Genomic DNA, 22365 nt, shown 5'->3' with positions numbered 1-22365 from the left:
CGGTGCACAAGAAATGGCATTAAACTGCCGATAGTCTACAGATTATTTTAATTAGATAGAAAAGCTCACTAACAAAAACGTTTATAACTAGCCTATAGCATATAAAGTTGCAAGAAGACGTACCTACATTGCGTAGTGCGTAGCCTACATTTGCCAAGACAAACACATTTTGCATTCCACGCGTCTTACAAATAGCTAAGCCTTCACAAACCTTTTGAGTAGGCTATTCGTTAACAACGGAACGACAGGAATAACCATCGATTTGTGGAGTACACCTATAACTTACCAATTTATCGCCTAACAGTTTCTGAACAAATTGCAGAACCCAAACTCCTTTCCCCTCAAGTGGTGGCTCTCCAGTGCAAATGACCCCACTGACAGATGATATGTCTGGTGCTCGGCATTTCCTGGATACAAGGGCCAAGATGCGCCAATTACGTTGAGCGCCTATGGCAACCGCATCCTTTATGACCTATTGATAGATTTATCTGAGCTTCATTAAAACAGCCAACGACCAGCCAAAACCATGCTACCATCACACAACCATCACACTTCCTTGGTCTCGTTAACAAGAATTCAGATGTAACTTAAAAAAAAATAGTCCTAATTTGTTGTCTTGAAAAACAAATTAGGACCGACCTAGAAGTTTCCTCCCTAGGCTACCTGTGACTTCTGTCTCACGTTACAGTTCGGATTTCTGTAGGCTATTATGCGCACACGCGCAGGGTTACAATCTACCAGTAGGTGGAGCAAGAGCACTCTTAAAGGCTTAGCAGAGACGCTCTTCTAAATGAGTTGGATCTTCCATAGGCCTACTGTAGTAAAATCAGTATCTGCTTAAAGGTCTGTTGATGGCCAAGCAAACATGTATTGGCTATAATATGGGGATATAATCCTAAAGAAATGAAAATAAATCTTCACAGTGATACAAATAAAGCAATGTTCTAGATGCATCATGCAACCGACTCACTCATTTTGCATGGAGTTGTCCTGTGAAAGAAACATTCACTGGGTGCAACAACAGCGGGGTCAAAAGCTGTGTGTGTGGAGAAAAATCTATCCTCATCTCTATTCTAGCCAGGCATGGACTCCGAGACTTTGTATTCTCAGCCCCTGTGGATTAGGAGCTTATCAGTAGCCCACAGGAGCAGCTTTGTCAGAAGCTCTCTCGCTCTTACCCCTCTGAACGCTCCTATCATGTCCTGGTCTCCTTTTGCTGTGCAATAGTCTGTGAATCAGAGACTAGCATTTTTCCTCCTCTTAGAAATAATAAATTCTCATAATGTGCCTCATACAAAAATAACCACACTATGGTTATTCTTTTGTGTGGCTTTGAAGTTAATGGAAACATGGACTTTGAAAGGATTCAATCAGATAGCAGAGGCGAGGCAATATATTATTGGTAGGTCTTTCAATGCTTTGGCATTCTTTAATGAAGACAGGCTTTGAGTCATCCGGTTCTGTCTTCTGTGAGGCCTTTCGCTAGGATCAGAAACTCATAGTAGGCTACATTTTATAACTTTTGATACCCCCACCCCCAAAAAACACCCCCCCCCCCCCCTCACACACACACACACACAAAGAGGTTCTTTCAATTTTGTTTTGAATTTTGCATGTGGACAAGACCTTCTTGTTGCCCATTTCCACCAAAAAAGAAAAAACACTCAAAATATAATATTTTCAGAAAGCTTGTCATTATTGTGATATACATAATGAATTTAAAAGGGTTTCTCATTATTTTAAGTTTATCTTACTGAGTCATTATTGTGAGAAACAAAATATCTGAAATGAGCTTCCATAGTTCTCAGGGTTTATATTACCGTAAATGTTGGGCCAAGTTATTTCACTTAAAGGTAGGCCTACACTTTGCAAGATTTTCACCTTTACAAAGCCAATTTGATGGTAAACGAACTTAGGCGAATCATACAGCATAGAAGTAGCAAGTCCCTACCGAGAAAACTAGCCATGCCTGACAAATCACGTGAGAATCGTGAAACATACCTTGTCAGTAGATATAGCTCTTTGGAGATAGTTTTTACCTGTTGTTCATCATTCACCTCCGCAACAAAAGCATTTTCATTGTGTACAGGGGGGAAGTTTGGAAGTCACTGGAAGTTTGCTATTTACAACAGCAGAGTAAAATACCTATAAATATATCGCGACTCTAGAGGGAGCTCTACAGTCGCTAAAAATACCTAAACCTGCATAGTGTACATTTAAACAAGTTATGCATCACATCATGAAGCCATTTTTTTTCTTGTTGGCTTTGAGTAAAGTAAGTCAATCTCTCATTTATAATAGGCTCATTCGACTCCATGCAGCGATACATAGATCTGTTAAATATATCCAATGCAGTTTGTTTATTTATTTAATGCTGCCCCCCCCCCCCTGCAGTTGTGGAGTATTTGTATTTTACACACATATCGTAACTACTATCATGGCTTACACCCTTTCCTCTGGACACAGTACAGATAATCTCCAAAGAGCCATGTCAACTGTAATATTACACAATTTCATACAGAAGGCTATTGCACAATTGCCGTAAAGAAATTTGTGATTCTCAGGATCAAGGAAGAGTGAAGTTGCAGGGTTGGTTCTCAGACGGGTAGGTTACAGCTGCAAATGTTTACCATTCTCCATATTACAAATTAATTCACCTAGCTTGGGGGAACTCAGATGAACCTGTTAGCGAATCTGAGTTCGTTCTGCATGTCAGTCTGTAAGGAGTTGTTTGGGTAGGCTCGTTGTTTGGGTAGGCTTGTATATATGGATCTGTTTATCCACTGATTGTTTTTTCTTTTTCTTTCTTTTCTGTTGATAGCAATGCCATGTACTCCTTTGGGGATATTGTTTTTTGTAAGCCCTTTTTGAAATGTATAGGTTTGTGTAATACCTGTATGCAAGTGTTCTCTTAATTGAGTGACTAGTGGGGCTCTTAGACCCAATCATACCAGTTGACATCACATGGTAGGTCAGCTGATTGTAAGGCCTACATATATCCCTTCATCAAATGTGTCCACCATTTGCCTGAAGAAGACCCAGCAGGGTCGAAACGTTGCCTGTTGTGCATTAAATATATGAGAGTCAAAAGCAGTGTTGCGGACATTATATTTTTTCAATTGAGTATAGTTTTCTTTTGTCCTGCACCTGCCAGAAGGTGGGATGTGCACACAATAACTGTTTGCTGAACAGTCTGTAAGGAGGCCATTTTTGACACCCATGTCCAACGTTCCAAAAACCCAGGCACCAATCACAAACGCTTATCCGGCATATGGCAGGTATGATGACAGATAGAGCATTCAACAATGGCTGTTCTGATGGCGACAGGGTTGAACAGATATGAGTAAACCACTGCATTTAAAACTAATAGGGTTTTCTGAGAATGCTAGAACATCATGGGAGCCAAGGCATATATATTTTTTTAAATAATAAAACTTGCAGACTTTACAAAACCATCCCAGGGAATGTTATAAAAATTGAAACGTGTATGCATGACTCATTTATGAAGCCCCTAAAGGGACATGGCGCAAATTTATTTTTTTATTGAGGTGGGAATTTATTTTCTTGAGCTCCTTGAATTCCCTTTCAATAGTTTTGAATTCCCTCGCAATAAGATTTAAGGTATTTCCTTTACATCAAATTCATCATATTGGCAAACCTTAAACATTTTACCACATAGGCCTTGGCCTACATCTAGGCTACCCAATACAGTTTTTCCCAATAGAGTTTTTGGAACCACACAGAGACATGTGACATATTTTATAGAACAGAAGAGGGCATTAATACTAAGGTTGTTGGTGCCTGTCTTTATAGGCATAATTAGACTATCATTATTTGGTGCAAAATACATGTATGTATACAAAAATACAAACTTTGTATTATTAAGACGATTAATTGGCGGGTCTATCTTCATTGTGGTAGGCCTAGGTTATGTCTTCGTTAGCCCAACAGTTGAAAGTTATAGGCTACTGTTCTGTTGACATCAACAGAACTAATATTGAGCATGCAGCCTCATCCTCCACCTGCGCTCGTCAGTAAAGTTACTTTGTAAACACCTGCAGATCTCCCATAATGCCCAGCTGTATTTTGAAGGGTTGTTTGGCTGACGGGTCTGGTTTGGGTTTAACGTTGTGTGCGGATGCAATGCTCTGGCAGCCTGTCGTCATTCTGAAAACTGTTTAACGTTAGTAAAGTGTTGTCATTTAGTTAGACTGCGATATAACGTTAACTCAGAGGGAACATCAGTGGGTGATGTTAGTAACGCTGTTGTTAACCGACAGTAACGCATTAAAACAGGCTAAGACATCCGTAAATATTTCCATAGCTAGCCTCCACCTTGCTAACATCAATACAGTTAGGATAGCTAACGTTAGCTTGGCTAATCAACATGTTGAAGACTGTCATACTCATTGGAGGTCCGCAGAAAGGTGAGGCAAACCGCTCTGCTGTTGAAGGTGTATATGTGTATTTTGGTATTATGGTTGTTAAAATACCATTTATGAAATGTGTGATATAGGCCAACACCAACTGACGTTAACCAAAGTTTGTTTGGCCATGGCTAATGAACCACACTACTATGCTAAATTGCTAACTAACGTCAGTAAGACCCCGAATAGCTGGAAGATTAAGTCGCTTTGCAAGTAAATATCAAGTATTTGTTTGATATATCGTTGTCTCCAATATGGTATGTTCCTGCAGCCTCTGTTTTGGGATAATAACGTTACAGTCATTTAGCATTTACCTAGCTATTGCAACATATTGTTAGTTACCACTCAGTACTCCGTGATTCTTAAAAGTTCATAAACTTGTACTGTATACACTTCAAACAGGAACTCGGTTTCGGCCGCTGTCGTTTGAAGTCCCGAAACCATTGTTTCCAGTGGCAGGCGTGCCAATGTTGCAGCATCACATAGAGGCGTGTGCAAAGGTATGCGAAGGCCTCAAGCTTCAACTAACTTTATAACGTTATTGTTAGTGGACACATAGATAATGCTCCCAATGCAATTGATTTTAAATATGCATGGGATATTAGGTTTAACATAATAGGCATTTTGATTGAATAATGACAATACCAGGGTTTTTGTTTTTTTAGATACCAAACATGAAAGAGATCCTGCTTATTGGATTTTACCAGCCAAACGAGGAGCTCAATCGATTCCTGATGTGTGCTCAACAGGACTTTAAAGTTTCTATCAGGTAAAGTAATGGATTTACTCGTACAATTCAACAATAAATCATCTTATTTGGATGTAATCCTTATCATATATTATGACACAAGTTCATCTGTTTAATTTGTTTCTTGATGTTTGAGCCAATGAAATAAATGTCAAAATTATGTCTTCTAGATATTTGCAGGAGTATGCAGCTCTGGGGACAGGTGGAGGCATCTATCACTTCAGAGATCAGATCCTGTCTGGAGCTCCAGAGGCTTTCTTTGTCATGAATGCTGATGTGTGTTCAGAGTTTCCACTTCCTGAGATGCTGGCGTTTCAGAAGGAGCATGGAGATACATACAGCTTTGTCATTCTTGGGACTACTGTAAGGATAAACAAACGCGTCCGCCAAATACCTTAACTATACCATAACCATAAGGAAAGAGACGGAGGTTTACGCATTAAGATGTTGGGTTGTGGTGGGGAAACCATCTCTCATTAGGATTTTAATTGGTATTATGGTAGACAATGAATTTTAGTTTAGGTATGAGGATACATCTACACAACTGTTGTTCAGCTGTTAAATGTGATACTTTTTTCTGAAATATTGTGTATGCATTTTTCTGAATTCAGGCTGTTAACAACCTTGTGTTGTATTTACAGGCCAACAGAAAACAGTCCATGAACTATGGATGCATTGTGGAAAACCAGCAAACAAACGAGGTACATCAATTTGAAGTGTTTGTATTCAACAGGTTACTGATAGTTTTGGTTTTTTGACTATTCACTCCTAACAACTCGATTAAGGAATAGGTTTTTGTACCTAAAATAATTGGCTGTTATTTCAGCAATAGCGGCCCTATCTGACGAGTCTGTGTAATGCAGTTGCAACACAGTTGTAATTCAAAAACCTCCAATCCAGTACAATTGAGGGCAACAATGGTTTTCTTTACTTTGTGTATCTTTCTGGATAACTAACTTTGCCCTTTAGCGCCAGGAATGGACATTTTGTGCCCATGTGAATAAGTATGCCCAAAAGGACCATTGTAGTTTAAGGCCCATGTAATACATTGCAGCAGTGAACCCAGACGTACGGAACCCTGGAGGGATCATTGCAAGATATTTTTTTGGTACATATCTAGAAAACATGCTCATTTTACTAGATTGTGTGCTCATTTTACTAAATCGTGTGCACGTTTTACTAAATAGTGCGCTCATTTGACTAAATTTGACTCAATTTAGTAAATCGTGCACATGATTTAGTAAATTATGCGCGTGTTTAACAAAATTTTGTGCTCGTTTTACTAAATTGTGCTCTCATTTTAATTGTTGTAAATTGAGCAAACAATTAAAAAAAAACGTGCGCACAATTTAGTAAAATGTGTGCATGATTTATAGCCTGGCGAGCCAGACCCACATTAAAATGTAGGGTCTGGGCACTCACCGTTTGCAGTGCTCAGTCCGAGGGGCGGGATAATCAGTTGTCTTTCAGATTCCCTCTGCACGCAATAGGACTCAATAGGATATTTGTTTTCAAGTAGCAGGGAATTCAAGCCAAACCGTTGCAACTCTGCCATCAATCATTATGTTAAGCCCACCAAACGACTCTATACACAATTTCAATGTCCTGATTAAGTTTCGATTTTGGAGCTCACAAGCCAACGGAGAGTTGCTAGACTAGCCCTGCTAGGGGCGCGTCTAGATTTCTAGGCTACATGATTTACTAAATTGAGAGCACAATTTTGTAAAATGATCGCATTATTTAGTAAAACATGCACACAATGTAGTAAAATGAGTACACAATATACTAAATTGTGCACACATTATTGTAAAACGAGACCACAATTTAGTAAAATGAGTTCACAATTTACTTAGATGAGCACACATTCCCTCAATACACAAAAATATCCTGCAATGATACCTCCTGGGCGCCGTACAGACAAACATGTAAGCAGATTTGAATTTGCTCTGCAGGTACATCTAGAAAGGAGCCCAATGGCATCTGTTTCTGAACTTGCAGTTTTTCTACTTACACAGGCGTAACCAGTAGTGAAATTAAACAAAAAATCATCAAATCATTTCAGATGTTCAGCAAACATATGTTTCTTGTAAAGTAACGTTTTAAATGGAGTTGTGTACTCAATTCCAAAGAAAATACACATTCCTGAGTTTTTGGTGATTCGGAAACGGATGCCAATTGGCTCCTTTCCAGACCAACTTGCAGAGCAAATTCAAATTTGCTAACAGGTTCGTCTGGGTTCACCTCGGCTAATGCTATAGGAATTTTTAAGCAGTTTGAAAACTTAATAAAAACCTGTGGAATGTGATCAAGAGGAAGATGGATGCTCACTAGTCAGCAAACAACACCAAGCTGCTTGTTTTTTTTGTTCCAGGAGTGGCGTAAACGTTTTGCCATAAAGTCGTCCAATGTCAAAGACAGTTGGAGACTGAAAGCATGCTTAAATGCATAAAAACTGTGATTGAAAATCAGGATTATTTTGTCAAATGTTGATATCTAAACTTCTAAGTTGAAACATTAGCCAGTGAAACATTGAAACACTGCATCTTTTTCTCATTTTGACCAATTGTCATTTTCTGCAAATAAATGTTCTATGGCTATTTTTTAATTGGAATTGACAATTGAGTTAGTCAGTTTATAGAATACAACTTCAACACATACCTAGTACAACCAGAGAAATTGACCATGTTTTCCATATCAGTGAACTGTGAAACATTTCACATTATATGTTGCATTTTGTTTAAAAACATATGAAGTAATTGTGACCCTTTTTTTAGGTTTTGCATTATGTGGAGAAGCCCAGCACGTTTGTCAGTGATATCATAAACTGTGGGATATATCTGTTCACACCAGACATATTCCAGCACATCGGAACCGTCTTCCAGAAGAACCAGCAGGACATGCTTTTGTGAGTGGGAAGGATCCCTGTGTGGGATGCCTCCGCCGTGCTATCCTTGTTTTTCTTTTTCATTCAGTCATTTCCATCCTATCAGTCTCTTCATTTGTCTTACCCCCCTCCTCCTCCCTTACCTTACATCATTCTTTTTTTGCTGTTCGCTACCATCAGATATGCCGATGAGGGGTAAGTTGGAGTGAGAAGCCCTGATGCTGTGGTGGTTGTAGTATCAGATGTGTTCTGTTCTGCTGTCTGCTTGTAGTTTGAGTTTGGTGCAACATCCACTTGTGTGGTGCATAGCGTACTAGATGAGGTGTTGGAATGTGACACGGTTTGGCGATTGTGGTTTGATGTTTGCCTTGAACTTACCATGTACGTATGTAGCTAAGCTAAGTAGGTGTCAGGGTAATATGCTTGTTGTAGTGTGTTTACCAAAAATTATTGCTCCTTAGTTTGTTTTTTGTTTTTTCATGTATAGATATATGGTCGATTTGTTATTAAAATATAAAACTAGGTGTAGATATCACCATTCTCATTTGATTTAGGGAAAACAACCTAACTGCATTCTCAGTTTAACCTGCAACCAGCTTGGATTAACTGTTGGGCAAGCCTGATCTTGCTTTCAGCATCTCTGTGTTTGCCTGTTGTCAGTGTTAAACATTGAGAAATGAAAGCAGTGTGATTGTGATTTAGACTTGCTCTGATCCAGTGAGTTCTGTCCATCAGGGACGAGCAGTCGAACGGCTGGCATCGGGCCGAGGTGATCCGTCTGGAGCAGGACATCTTCACGGCGCTGGCAGGCCAGGGCAAACTCTACGTTTACAAGACCCACCGCTTCTGGAGTCAGATCAAATCAGCTGGGTGGGTCCTGCCTCTCCACTCGCACCTACTTCTCTTTTGTAGGTCTCCGTCGTTGTTGATTGACCGCACAGATCAATAAGCCTTTTTTTTTTAATGTATTTTCAAAGGTCTGCAATATATGCCAGTCGACTGTATCTTAACCAGTACCATCAAACACATCCAGAGAGGCTGGCCACAAATAAAGATGGAGGGCCAAAGATAAGTGGTAAGTGTTTTTAAGCAACAATGTAAACTGCTAAGTCTTTTTAAGCAACAATGTAAACTGTTTACCATGTTGTAGGTTGCTTTGGCTAAAAATACATCAGCCAAATGTAATGTAATGTAATTTAATGTAGTGTAATGTAACAATGTGGAATTTTGTCCTTTCAAGAGTGTTTTATCAGAATGTGCTGACAATACTCGCTTTTCTTGCAGGAAATGTTTACATTCATCCAACAGCTAATATTGATCCGACAGCAGTGGTAAGTTTAGTTGATGAATTTGGTGAGAGGGGATGGCACTTGGAACATTGGAGGTGATATGATTACGTAACAAAAACTTCTCTTATGTGTTGTCAGCTTGGACCTAACGTATCCATAGGGACCGATGTAACCATAGGAGCAGGAGTGCGTGTGAGAGAATCCATCATCCTCCATGGGGCCACATTACAGGCAGGTCTACTTTGGAACTTTTAAAAGCCTGTTAAGATCAACAAAAATAAACTGTGTTGTGTGACAGACAGTATCAAATTCAACCGGAATTGAAGGCAATGCCTAGGCCTTTTGCTGTTATGCCAACCATTTGCAGTATGTAGCAATTTTCAGTTAAAAGTTCGTTTGGTAAACACTGAATGGATTGGGCAAGTTCTGGTTCAGTAGGCAACTTTAACAAATGTCCATTGTCATGCTAAATTGTGTCATTGTTTAATTTGGGTAGATGGTGTTTGCTGTATATCTGACTGTGGTCTTTGCTCCTCACCAGGATCACAGTTGTGTACTGAACAGCATTGTAGGATGGGATAGTACTATAGGAAAGTGGTCAAGAGTGGAGGGCACACCCAGCGACCCAAACCCAAATGACCCTTATGCTAAAATAGACAGTGAAACTCTCTTCAGGGATGGAAAACTCACTCCATCAATAACCATTCTGGGTGAGTTTATTTTGTGTGTTTGTCAAAAGATGCTTTATCATCTGCCACACTCATGCACAGTTCATTGATTTACTTATGTGCATTATTATGTTATGTTATGTTATTATGCATTATTTTGAAACAATAATACATAAATAGGCCACACACATACATTGGAAAAGTAGCGAGCAGAAAGCAAGGTTTTTATTTTTTTAATTGTTTTCTTTATAGCTTCTACCTTAATGAGAGATACTTCCTTAATGAACTTATTTATTTTGCCACGGGCCCCCAGTCATTCTTACTGGAGGCCTGGGGCCATATTCACAAAGAATTTTAAGGCTAAAAGTAGCTCATAAGTGGCGAATTTAGGAGCAACTCCTAAAAATAATGGGCGTGTCACTCCTAACTTTAGGACTCCTAATTTTTTTCACTAAAAGTAATTCACGAAGCATTTTAGACCTAAAAGTAGCACCTAAGTCTGGGACAGCTTAAAAGATGTCAAGAGGACTCCTAACTCACTAAGACCTATTCACAAACAGCTTTTTGTGGCATTTCACGTCGCGATGTTTTGAAATGCGTATGCGGCAACAGGAGCTTCTAATCGCGAGGGAACAATTTTGCATTGTAGGCATAAAAGGGATGCAATAACGCCACCAACAACAACCAAAACTACTCATTGTCAACATGTAAATTAAATGTAACGTTTCATTGTGAATCAAATTAAAATGTTCTCCTCTTTGTAAACATAGGCATATGGTGACAGATTAATTTAATAATGTTGCAAAGATACTGCATCAATCCGTAGGCCTATGTTTCATTAGGCTATAGGCTATTTGTTTTGCCTTACTCTTTATTCATTTAGGCTAGGCCTTTTTATTCAGTTATTAATCATCTTCCGTCCTTCGCACTACTTGTGTAGCGCACGCATTCTCCGACCTGTCACCTGTCACTCATCATCGGAAGGGAGGTGTTTGGAATCATTCCCGCGTTACAATCATCAGCCAATCAAGGTGGTCACTTCAGTCAAGCTTGTGCATGAGTAATGACGTCATCCATAGCAACGAAGACTCACTCTTAGTTTAGGAGTTGTCATTTTTCCTTACTAAGAGTAGGTCTGAAAGGCTTTGTGAATAACTTTTAAGAGAAAACTCCTAGCTAAAATCTTTTAGTGCGATTTAGGAGTACTCCTAGTGGTAAGATAAAAGGCTTTGTGAATACGGCCCCTGATCTTTATTCTCCAGCCACACCTGAACATGTCTTATAGATTGGCCAGACAGATCGCATGTGTTATTACACACTCTCATTCCACTGCTTGGTTAAATTCCCCATTGTTCTGCGTAATTTAGAATGTTTTTGCACACCTATGAAGTAGATCCAATTTGCTGGCCGTATCACAGTATATTAATTCGCCGAACTGTCACGTTGCAGCCAAGCTGTAAAATGCAGACATTCAGAAAATAGCAACATTGTAGCATATGACAGAGGTGGATTTTAGCTAGTTGGATGACATGTAAGTAAAATAGCAATGTTTCAAAGCTAAGGTTCAACAGAATCTTGAGATATGCCTTCTTGACAACAGGAGAGATGGAACTAACGACTGGCCTTTGGCCATAGCAACCATCCATTTAGAACTAGTAACGGCAGTTTGTCCTGCAAGTTGAGAAATTAGTTAATATGTGGCGGAACGAAGTAGTTCTACAAACAAGACACTTTTAGAGATTAAAACGTTTACATTATAACAGGACATGAACACAACGCAAGTGGCAACAGTGGAATAAGCGGGATAATGGACTTCACGCCATTCACACAGTCATTCTTACTGGAGGCCTGATCTTCATTCTCCAGCCACACCTGAACTTGTCTTGTCTGATTGAACATATCTATCATAAAATAGATCCACACAAAGTCAGTATGTGAATGAGGCACACTTCTCAAGGGACAATACAGCGGGGAAAATAAATATTGAACACGTCAACATTTTTTTGAGTAAGTATACTTCTAGTGAGGCTATTTGCATGTAATTTTAACCAGGCATTAGTATTCATTTAGGTAATCCACACATATAAAACAAATCCAAACATTAATGTTCATAAGTAGAGTTATGAGTAAAAAAGTGTGATGGCACAGGGAAAAAGTATTTAACACACTAAGAAAAAACAGTACACAAAGGCAAGTAATGGCAAGGAACGAGCTGGAATCTATATAAAGTTAGAGAGTAATTATCCCTCCTATCTTTGCAAATTAAGCTGGGTTAGTACATATTGATGAGCTATAAAAAGGTTTTTCGTTACCAAGTTTTCACACAAGAAACATGTCATGATGGGTAAAAGCAAAGAGCTCTTCCAAGACCTTTGCAACATTATTGTTGCAAAACATATCAATGGAACTGGTTACAGATGCATTTCAAAACTTCAGAATCATCCAGTAAGCAGTATTGGAGCCATTATCTGCAAGTGGAAGGAACATCACTGCATCATCAATCGGCCATGCACAGGATCTCCTCACAAGATTTCTGACCAGGAAGTCAGAAGGATAGTCAGAAGTGTAGCCTAAGAGCCAAGGACCACTCCAGAAAGACTGGGAGACAGCAGGTTCAATTGTTACAGAGAAAATCATAGGTAATGCACTCCACCGCCATGGCCTCTATGCGTGCTCACCCGACATGACTCTATTACTGAAGAAAGACATGTTGAAGCTCATTGAAAGTTTGCTACACAACATTTGGACAAGCCTATGAAATACTAAGAGAATGTATTCTGGTCAGGTGAGGGCAAAATGTAACTCTTTGGATGTCATACTACACACCATATTTGGAGGAGAAATGGCACTGTGCATCACCCTAAAAATACCATACCAACAGGGAAGTTTGGAGGTGGTGGCATCATGGTGTGGGGCTGTTTTTCATCTCATGGTACTGGCAGACTTCATACAGTTGAAGAAATGATGAATGGAGCCATTTTTTCTGGGAGAATCTTGCCATCCACCAGAAAAATGAGGATGAGACATGGCTCGACCTTCCAGCAGGACAATGATCCAAAGCATTCAGCAAAGGAAACTCTCAATTGGTTTCAGAGAAAGGACATTCAGGCCCTGACTTAAATCCAATTGAACAGTTTTGGAAGTTACCTAAGGATCAGGATTTACAAGAGGGACCCCTGGAATCTTCAATATTAAAAGACTATCTGTTTAAAAGAATGGGCCAAAATCACACCTGAATACTGCGACTGATTAGTTTCATCATAGAGGAAATGCCTTGAAGCTCTCATTACAAATAAAGGGTTTTCCACAAAGTATTTAAGAAATTTCAGTAGGCGTGTTAAATACTTTTTTTCCTGTGGCATTCCACTGTTTTACTCATAACTCTACTTAGGGACTTTAATGTTTGGATTGTTTAATATGTGTGGATTACCTAAGTTAATACTAATGTCTGTAGAAAATGTCATGCGAATAGCCTCTCTGGAAGTATACTTACTGAAAAAAATGTTGACGTGTTCAATACATATTTTCTCCGCTGTAATTGTCTGTAATTTAGTTTTAAAAGACATGGCATTGCTTCAGCCAAACATATGCTAGTGTTGTTTTGACAGAAATGCATACAATTATATTTTGGATCATTGTTGCATTGTAGCTATTTCATTGTTTCTTATCTCAATTATTTCATTCATCCCATTTATTTATTATTCTATTGCAAAAGGGATTATTCCAGTATTATATTATATTTATTATATTAATATTGTATTATATTAAACAAACATGCCTTGATGGTAAATTAAGGCAAAAAACAGTAGATGCATATTTAAAATTAATATTCTTTTTATCTCTACAGGTTGCAATGTGAATATCCCATCTGAAGTTATCATACTGAACTCTATCGTCCTTCCTCATAAAGATCTGAATAGGAGTTTCAAAAATCAAATCATTCTTTAGTGAACTTTCTTTTTTCCAGTTTAATGGAATATGTGATTACTATTGGCTTATTATTTTGCTTAAGTTACAGGGGTTATTACATCAGAATGTGATGTGTGAAGCAGAATGTGATATAATGCAGTTTCTGGTAGACATTGCACTCAAAGTTTACCTCATGCAAGTTGTGAAGGCACTGGGAAGGTGCAACAATGGTTTGTGTAGATGGAGATAATCGGGCTACTCAAGAAATGGATGTGACTGTTCAGTATTGGCATGTGAAATTGGAACCTTTTTACACTACTGTTTAGTTATTAACACACTTCGGGTAGCCCTGGCAAAAAAAAAAAAGTTGGTCGAGATAAAACACTGATGGGGGTGACACAGCATAATGTTGGGGAAATTGTCATTCAGTCAGCCTCTTAAGTTCGTATCACTCTGGCAGTGTTCAATGGTGTCTGTGATGAATCTGTTGAACTTAATCAAATTTCATTGTGTATGTGGTCATTATATGTTGAAAGGCTAATGGAGGCCTTCCTAAAAGATGTTGAATTTTTTTTGACCTGCAGTGTAAAATAAACTAAGCTACCTGAGTGCCAAGAGACTTAAAGTTAATTGCATTTCCCCCTGCATTCTTATGTTAAATTGTAATTATGTGTGCATATTCACACACACACACACACACACACACACACACACTTTTTCTTTTGGATATTGGACTTATTGGAATCACAATTTGTTGTAATGTCATTGCAGGCCTTGATTGGTGGTTTTATTGCCACAATAATCACACACATTAATCAGAAAAGCAATCAACATATTGTATTACCCTTTTGTACTGAGCATGTTGATTTAGATTATAGTTAAATCCATCAGCACTGACACAGTCGAAGAGAGGATGGATTTTTTCCCTCAAGAAAAATTATAAAACAAGCTCACTGATAAACATTAATTGTTTAATCATTCCTCGATTAGTAAAAAAATATTGAACTTCATTGCAAAAAGTATAAACTTTATTTCAATCTGACATCAAAATATTCAGCATGTTGTACACACATCTTTGCTAGTAAATACGCTGACCAAGATGTTCACCTGCAAGACATGCTTCCAAATTGTATAATATTATTTTACTTATTTAGATGTTCATACACAACATTTAAATTACAATAAAGCCATTTATTTTATTCAAGCTAATCAATGAAGTGCTTGTCATGTTGATGCAAGATATTGAGTTCTGCATCATTTAGGGGAGGTAAAGAAACGGTTCTTTTTTGGATCAGGCCTATGCTTGCTTCTGAAAAAGAGTTAGATGGAAAAGGGCAGTCGGGAAGGCATTCATGGTTGTAAATGAATGATGCTACTGTATACAACAGCAGTTACTAAACATTTCTAAAGACCTGGAGATAAGGGGAAAAAAAACAAACAAAAAAAAAAAAACTTACGAGCTGCCAAAAGCATTGCCAAAGGTCCTAATTCTTCCTTTTAGAGCACTGGTGCTAGGAACCTTGGAATAAGCCGCAGTCTCAGGAGAAATGACTGGTGTAAACATCTTATCTGGATGGGGACAACAGAGTAAAGGAAAGTAGTCCCGGTGAAACATGTCATGTCAAAGAACTTGATCTGGGATATGGCTAGGAACATGCATTTACAAAAAGGTCTAACCAACACATTAGCAGGATACGCTGTCAAAATACACTTACCCCTATCAGTACTTTTTCCTTCAAAGTTTATTTTTGCATCAATTGAAGTTGATGTGACACTCCTTTCATTTCTGATGAGGCCTTTCCAATATTCAGCACTAAAAGACAGCAGTCTTGCCATGACCTAGGAAGGGAAATGAGGATGAGAAGTTCCATTTTCAACTCCACAGGACATGCATGGCATATAATCTATTGGTGAGGAAATTATGTTAATTCAAATGTCATGAGCTCCTCACTGAGGGCAAAATGCATAGCAATGACACATCTGTAACTTTCATGATAACCATTTGAGTCAAGTCATCTCCACCATACATCACCAAATAAAAACATCTAAAAGGAGATAAAACAACATTACAGACTTTGGGCTGTGTGGTGGTGTCCCTCATGATGGTCATTGGTGACGGTTCAGACATGCTGTGGCCAACGATAGTCGGCCCAAACACTCTGGCCAGGTTGTTAAGATCCATCTGGCACAGTGGGCTCTGCATGACTCTGTATAGAGATTCATAAACAGTAACTACTGAATTTGGAATGGCACATTTCTACATGTGTGGTAGAAAAAAAATGTAGAAAGTGTAATGCATCACTTTTTTTTTCTGTCAGCAACAACATAAAGGACCCTTGAGGGCATTTTTTCAGTAAGCTGTGTTACCTCTGCAAATGTAGCATGAGGAAAGCCAGAGTTTCCCTGTTGACAGCAGGAAGCTCTCCTATGGCCTGAAACATCATTGCTGCACTGTTGTCATCCTCTGCAATCTCTGTGACAAATAATCCATTACTTTCAGGCCATGTAGGACAATAAAAGAAATATACCCTTTACACAAAAGGGTGTGAGCAGAATTAAAATGTATACCATTCCTGTCATAGCTGAGGACTATGGGTGGATTTGGAACAAATGACAACAAAAACAAATCACCGCTGCCACACCAGCTTTAGAAATTAAAGAGTATGAACCAGACATAATTCTCATTTGTATGCTTCTTCCATTAGTGGCCTTGCAAATTAGATGATGTGGCCCTCCCTCAAACATCCATTTTAATTTCGCATTTAAAAAGGGAGGCGCTATACCCTGAGGTGACCCTGCATTTCATTGTTGCTGCAAAACTGACATACTTAGTATGATTTAAACACTGTAGACATCTGATGCTTCCTAAATGTACCACTTAACCTTCCTTCAAGTACACAGACAAGGCAGATATGAATATGCAGAAAGCAAATGACTGAGAGAAGATGATTTGTTGATTATTCAAGTCTGCTCTTCAAATTAAACCATAACCTTGACATATGCACTAATGACAAACCCTGTCAATCCTCCATTTAAAAACATGAGTCATATGCATGTTTATAAGCCAGATTTGATTCCCAAGTCTCAGCATTGGTAAGAATGTGACTCAAGACACCATGACTGCTGTAAAAGGTTACCCCCAGAGTCAAGCAGTTTTATTATGGATGGAGAGAGCAGACCTACCACTGGCCTCCATGAATTTTTGGTGCAGCTGGAACGTGATCAGAGGTTCTTTGAGTTTCCTCAGGAAGTCCTTGAGGAGGCCGCAGATTACATGGATGTCGTCTACTTTGCGGAGAAGCAGTGGGCCCTTGCCAGTCAAGTACCTCTCCCTCAGTTCCTTGACCATGCGCTCTCCTCCCGGCACACGGTAAATCCCTCTCTGCACCACACAACACAACACAACACAACACAACACAACACAACACAACACAACACAACACAACACAACACAACACAACACAACACAACACAACACAACAAAACACAACACAACACAACACAACACAACACAACACAACAACACAACACAACACAACACAACACAACACAACACACACCTCAATTGCTAGAATATGTTCAGTTATGTTTCTCTGTGATATAATCAATACTTTCCCATATAGAGTAGAGACAAACATTACCTCCTTAAGTCCTCGTTTCTCAATTTCATTTACACATTGCATAATGAGCAGGGGGATTCTTGGGTGGGTAGAAGGAGCAAAGCTTTCCAAAGTGTCCTGAAAATGCAAGAGAAAAACAAAATTAGGGACAAAATGTTCACCAGTATGAACTCGTGTGTAAATAACAGGGGGTAAATTACCTCAGTAGGTTGAGGGTTGCCATGGGCAATTGGAGAGCAAGACTCATTACACAGGTGTTTACATTCGGGGTGGGAAATGATCCGACAGTCACGACACTTCATCGCCATCTTGCCAAATCGGATTCGTTTCCCACAAGGCAAACATGTCTCAGGTCTGATAACCTGAGATCAAAATGTCAATGCTACAGTATTGGCAAAAGTATAGTACATTTCAAAACTTATCAAAGTGAGCATCATCTTACAGTTTTGGACAGAAAAACATGGCGGAGGGTTTTGTCCTCAGTAGGAGTCAGGGCCTCTGGCAGTTGGGGTTCTACAGACGTCATCTCCATTTCAATCACAGACGGGGTCTCCATTTTGGATTCATCTTGACACCACACAGAGGTTTGATCTGAAAGCATTATATACATAATATTGTACAATGCATTTTCCCTGAACAAAATACTACACGCATGTATACATATGACTACCTTACCAGAGACAGATGGGAACCTCTCATAGATGTGATTACGACGGGGCCTGTCTGGAGGTTCTTGAGTTATGTCAATGACCAACTGAATCGAACTTCTATTCTCTGGAGTGCTGACCGACGCCTTCACTACTGTGGTCTCAACTTCCTGAATAGACCGAAAAGACAGGAAGGGGGAAAAATGAGAGTTTGTGTCTTCCCCCCCCTCCTCTCTCAGGTCAACACTGTGCAGTCACATTGCCCTACTCACAGTCTGCATTCACTTTTTCATGAGGACAGATGGACTTTTTCAAAGTGCTGAATTGCCTTGTTCCATTTCAGCGGTCCTTGTCACCCAAGTGGGAGCGGGGAATGACACACACACACACACACACACACACACACACACACACACACACACACACACACACACACACACACACACACACACACACACACACACACACACACACACACACACACACACACACACACACACACACACACACACACACACACACACACACACACACACACACACACACACACACACACACACACACACACACACACACACACACACACACACACACACACACACACACACACACACACCTTGGGTATGGTCCACTGGTGTTTTCACCTGAACAGAGAGGTGGGCACAGGGAGGATGGTGCCAAGCGCCGAGTCTGGGGACTGATGAATGAGCTCTCTTATGGGACATGACACCCCACTACTCCCAACAATAGAAGCACAGTTTTCAAGAAAGAAATGGATGGAAATGGCAGGGGGTTTTATGGAGCACGATAAAGTGTTAATGTTTTGTTAACAGGCAGAAAATGCCCCAAGGGATTGTATCAAAAGTACAGTCAGAGGAACCCCCCCCCCCCCAAATCATGAGACCATGAACCAACTTATATTTTACTACGCCTGAAAAGACAAGCAAAAACAACAAAAATACATAGCATAACTGCACATTCTGGTTCATGGTGAACATTAAATTGCCACCATGTTCTTGAAACTTAGGTCTTCTAGGGGCATTTTAATTGCCTTTCATTAAAAACAAATTAACACACTATATTCCCTGCCATTTTCTGCCCAGTTTCTTTTAGTAGGTTTACTATGGCTAACTAAGTAGTAGGTTTTAGTAGGTTTACTATGACTACTAAGACTTTAATGGGTGGGAAGAAACAAGGCAGTTGTGAGTTTGTGCCTACTTACTTTTTCTGTCACTCTCATTCCGAGGTAATCTCCTGACCGGCCATTTATTCTACTTCGCCTCTGAGCGTGGGCACTGGGTCCCATGGAGGATCGCTGAAAACAGGCAGAATTCATGCCATCACAGCTGTGTCTTCACAATAACCATATAACGTTGTCATCAGATTGATAGCTGTGCAGGGCATTGTGACCTCTCTTACCCTTTTCTCTCGTGCTCTTGATTTAAGAGGTTTCAACACTGCTGTATCCAAGTCCTGTAGGGATGGGACAAATGTTCTTAATATTATGAATGCTTTGACACCTGTATGAAATCAATGGTAATGATGGGCTGATTTTGTAGATTATGTTAGAATATCGGGCCAGAATATCTAAAATGAAAGAAAAAATAAATAGATAAAAGGTTTTTGAATCTATAAGAAAAGAAAAAAAAACACATACCAGATCATCATCAGTTCTATCATAACTAATGTCAGAATGTGAGAGGAATGAGGACTCATCAATGATAGACAACCTGTAAAGAGAATTGGCTGATTTAATACACAACTCACAACCTTTACGTCACTGACAAAATACACAACACAGAATTATATAAAAAAAATATACCGTCTGCCTTTCTGCTGTGGAACAATAAGTCCTTTATGATTGAAGTTGGCCAGCATAGATCTCTGTTCATCATTGAGACATGCACTTGACTTACTGTCATTCACCAGTATGTCACATATCAATTTAATCTGGCGCTCCTGTGCAACAAATGACACAGAACACAGGCATCAAATTTCCATCCATTTAAAATAGACCACACACATTTAAGATAGTTGATTCAATGTAAAGCCAAGGGAAACCACTAGATTACCAGGTACTGATAGTTAGCCTCTGCCTTGTGCCGTTTCTTGATCTCTACATCAACCTGGTTACGAGCATGTTTCAACTGGACCTCTAATGCTGCCCGGACTATGTCAGACTTCAACAGCAGCTCCCGGCACTTCTTGAGTTCCACTTCCGCATGGAGCCACCTCATTCTGGTGACCTCAAAGTTCCTTGCCATCTGAAGAAACACTGATTCAAAGATGTGAGATTGACAGCAGCCGCTCACCCAAACCAAAGGCTATTTTGAAAAACATTTTACATGACAGAGTAAAAGAATGGGGGTACTCCTTTACAAAAAATAAAAATCCTTAATGAAACGCTGGCTGAAAGCTATGGGTTTTTTCCTCTCTGTATTTGGAGGCTGATGATGAGAACCTCTTCTGATGATGAGCACCCCAAACCTTTACAGAGACTGAAACCTCGACCAAATTGTAAGCATTCCCTTTTTTTATCTGACTGTCCATAACCTGTATTCCCTGTTCTTGTATCAGTTGGGCTTTGGCACCTGAGTGGATTGGGCAGCAAGAGATGTCTAAAGATTGACATCAGTAGCCTACTAGGCCTATGTCCCTTGTCCAGCCAAGATTTAATAATAAGATAATCATGTCATGTCTGAAGTAGAGTACTGTAGAGCGGTGTATCCCCTCCCCCTCCCCCTCCCCCCTGACTCCAGGTTGCCAACCCACATGCCGAAAGACTACTGACTTTGTGATTAGTAGATAGATGGAGAGTGGCGCATCAGGCCAAAACACAACATGACATGACAAAACACAACAACATCAGTTGAGGGCTGCAACTTCACTTTTTAAATGACAATATCCTGGCCGGACTACTATTGTCAGTGATATAAGTATTTGAAATGAACATGATTTCTTAATGTCTAGTGACATATCAGGGCCATTTTATGATTAATTGAAATACATTTCTTACATACGGTTCCTTTAAGAGAAGGAAGCAGGGTCGAGTGCGACAGAATTTAAAACCCCTTGTAAGTGACTTGGCAAATGCAACAAATAAAGGCTTCACTAAATCCCTTCCTCAATGGGTCGTAGCTGATTGGGACAGACAACTAATGGAGAAACCTAGACCAAAAACAGCAACCCTAGACTAACAATGGACTATGTGACTGTTTTTGTTTCTGTTTGTCAAAACCAAGAAAAACACCGCGGCGTCAGGAGTCAAGCCCAAGCACAACATTCGTAGCCTAAGTGATGCCACTTACCAAGTTCGGAGCTAGAGGCATCCTCTTCCATTGACATTCTTTGAAGACACATGGAAAGAATGTCTTTTACAAAGCTTTCCCCCATGGAGCTGAGAAAAACGACAGCAGGCCAGGTTATCCAGAACTGTGATAAAATGTCTTAGAAGCTTTGTGCAAGTCTAAATATTTGAATAACAATGTCCTACCAACAAATCGAACTTGAATTCCAACCACTGATCGACGGAGTCATTTCCAATTTATGGCACAGGCCTGGGCAAGACCAGATATAAATGGGAGGTTCGTGCAAACGTAGGCCTACTGTGTTCTGTGGCCGCCAATTGATCAATCATACAACCAAAAGCCACGAAACACACACTTTAGCATTTCACTATAACCCGAGATAAGCTACGGAGATTTGTAGATGGTGATCAGTCGCAAATGCAATTCAGGTGTAACCAATAGCCTACGCAAACGCATGGATAACAACTCGGAAAACGTAGGCGTTCTCTTCAAACAGGTCTAATATTAGTCTACCTTGACAAAAGTAGTGTAACTTTTTGTGATAGGTGATTTCTTAATTTTAAAGCTGTTAACTATTTTAGCCTACAGTAGGCTACTCGTCTACTCACCTGTCGGTCGGCAAGGCTGGTGCCACTTCATTTGTGAAACTGAGGGTGGCGTAGTCGAGGCAGAAGAAAGTAGCCTAAATGGCCCACACACCCATAATAGGCCTACCGCTGTCCACGTGAAGACCAAGAGGACATGCAAAATAATTTATTTTATGCAACGATTGCTTACAAATGACAATTGTATTTACAAAAAACGTAGGCTAAACGGTCGCCAAGTTAGACGATATCTAGGGCTATTTTTATGAACTCTCATGATT

The 22365-nt window shown here is 39.6% G+C and overlaps 2 protein-coding genes across 4 annotated transcripts; one reads left to right on the top strand and one right to left on the bottom strand.

Moving 5' to 3' along the window:
• Positions 1–4099: 4099 nt before the first annotated feature.
• On the top strand, positions 4100–14540 carry gmppaa (GDP-mannose pyrophosphorylase Aa). 3 transcript variants are annotated; one of them, XM_076263581.1, is made up of 13 exons: positions 4100–4427; positions 4830–4927; positions 5093–5196; positions 5346–5538; positions 5817–5876; positions 7950–8080; positions 8240–8254; positions 8795–8929; positions 9037–9134; positions 9344–9390; positions 9487–9579; positions 9890–10058; positions 11780–12218. In XM_076263581.1, exons 1-13 carry the CDS (start codon positions 4388–4390, stop codon positions 11866–11868), a joined length of 1272 nt encoding a protein of 423 aa, XP_076119696.1. In that variant the 5' UTR covers positions 4100–4387; the 3' UTR covers positions 11869–12218. The 3 variants fall into 3 exon arrangements, with proteins under 3 accessions (XP_076119696.1, XP_076119695.1, XP_076119698.1); XM_076263580.1 differs by lacking the exon at positions 11780–12218 and adding an exon at positions 13864–14540 and having other exon boundaries at positions 4101–4427; XM_076263583.1 differs by lacking the exons at positions 8240–8254; positions 11780–12218 and adding an exon at positions 13864–14540 and having other exon boundaries at positions 4102–4427.
• Positions 14541–15179: 639 nt separating this feature from the next.
• Positions 15180–21585, bottom strand: LOC143099880 (rac GTPase-activating protein 1). Its single transcript, XM_076262790.1, has 16 exons — positions 21501–21585; positions 20265–20467; positions 20015–20151; positions 19850–19922; positions 19612–19665; positions 19415–19507; positions 18221–18362; positions 17988–18136; positions 17746–17907; positions 17567–17662; positions 17109–17307; positions 16293–16398; positions 16000–16132; positions 15641–15764; positions 15383–15494; positions 15180–15234 (listed from the first exon to the last, which is right to left on the bottom strand). The coding sequence occupies exons 1-16, from the start codon at positions 21583–21585 to the stop codon at positions 15180–15182; spliced, it is 1923 nt and encodes a 640-aa protein (XP_076118905.1).
• Between the last annotated feature and the right edge of the window lie 780 nt (positions 21586–22365).

The sequence above is a fragment of the Alosa pseudoharengus genome, unplaced genomic scaffold, assembly GCF_046254945.1.
Source record: "Alosa pseudoharengus isolate Yale_2024_CS ecotype anadromous, Long Island Sound unplaced genomic scaffold, YU_APseudo_1.1 YU_APseudo_1.1_scf_3, whole genome shotgun sequence".
NCBI lineage: Eukaryota > Metazoa > Chordata > Actinopteri > Clupeiformes > Clupeidae > Alosa > Alosa pseudoharengus.
Note: the sequence above shows the minus strand (reverse complement) of the source record. Positions and strands in the feature narration are given on the sequence as shown.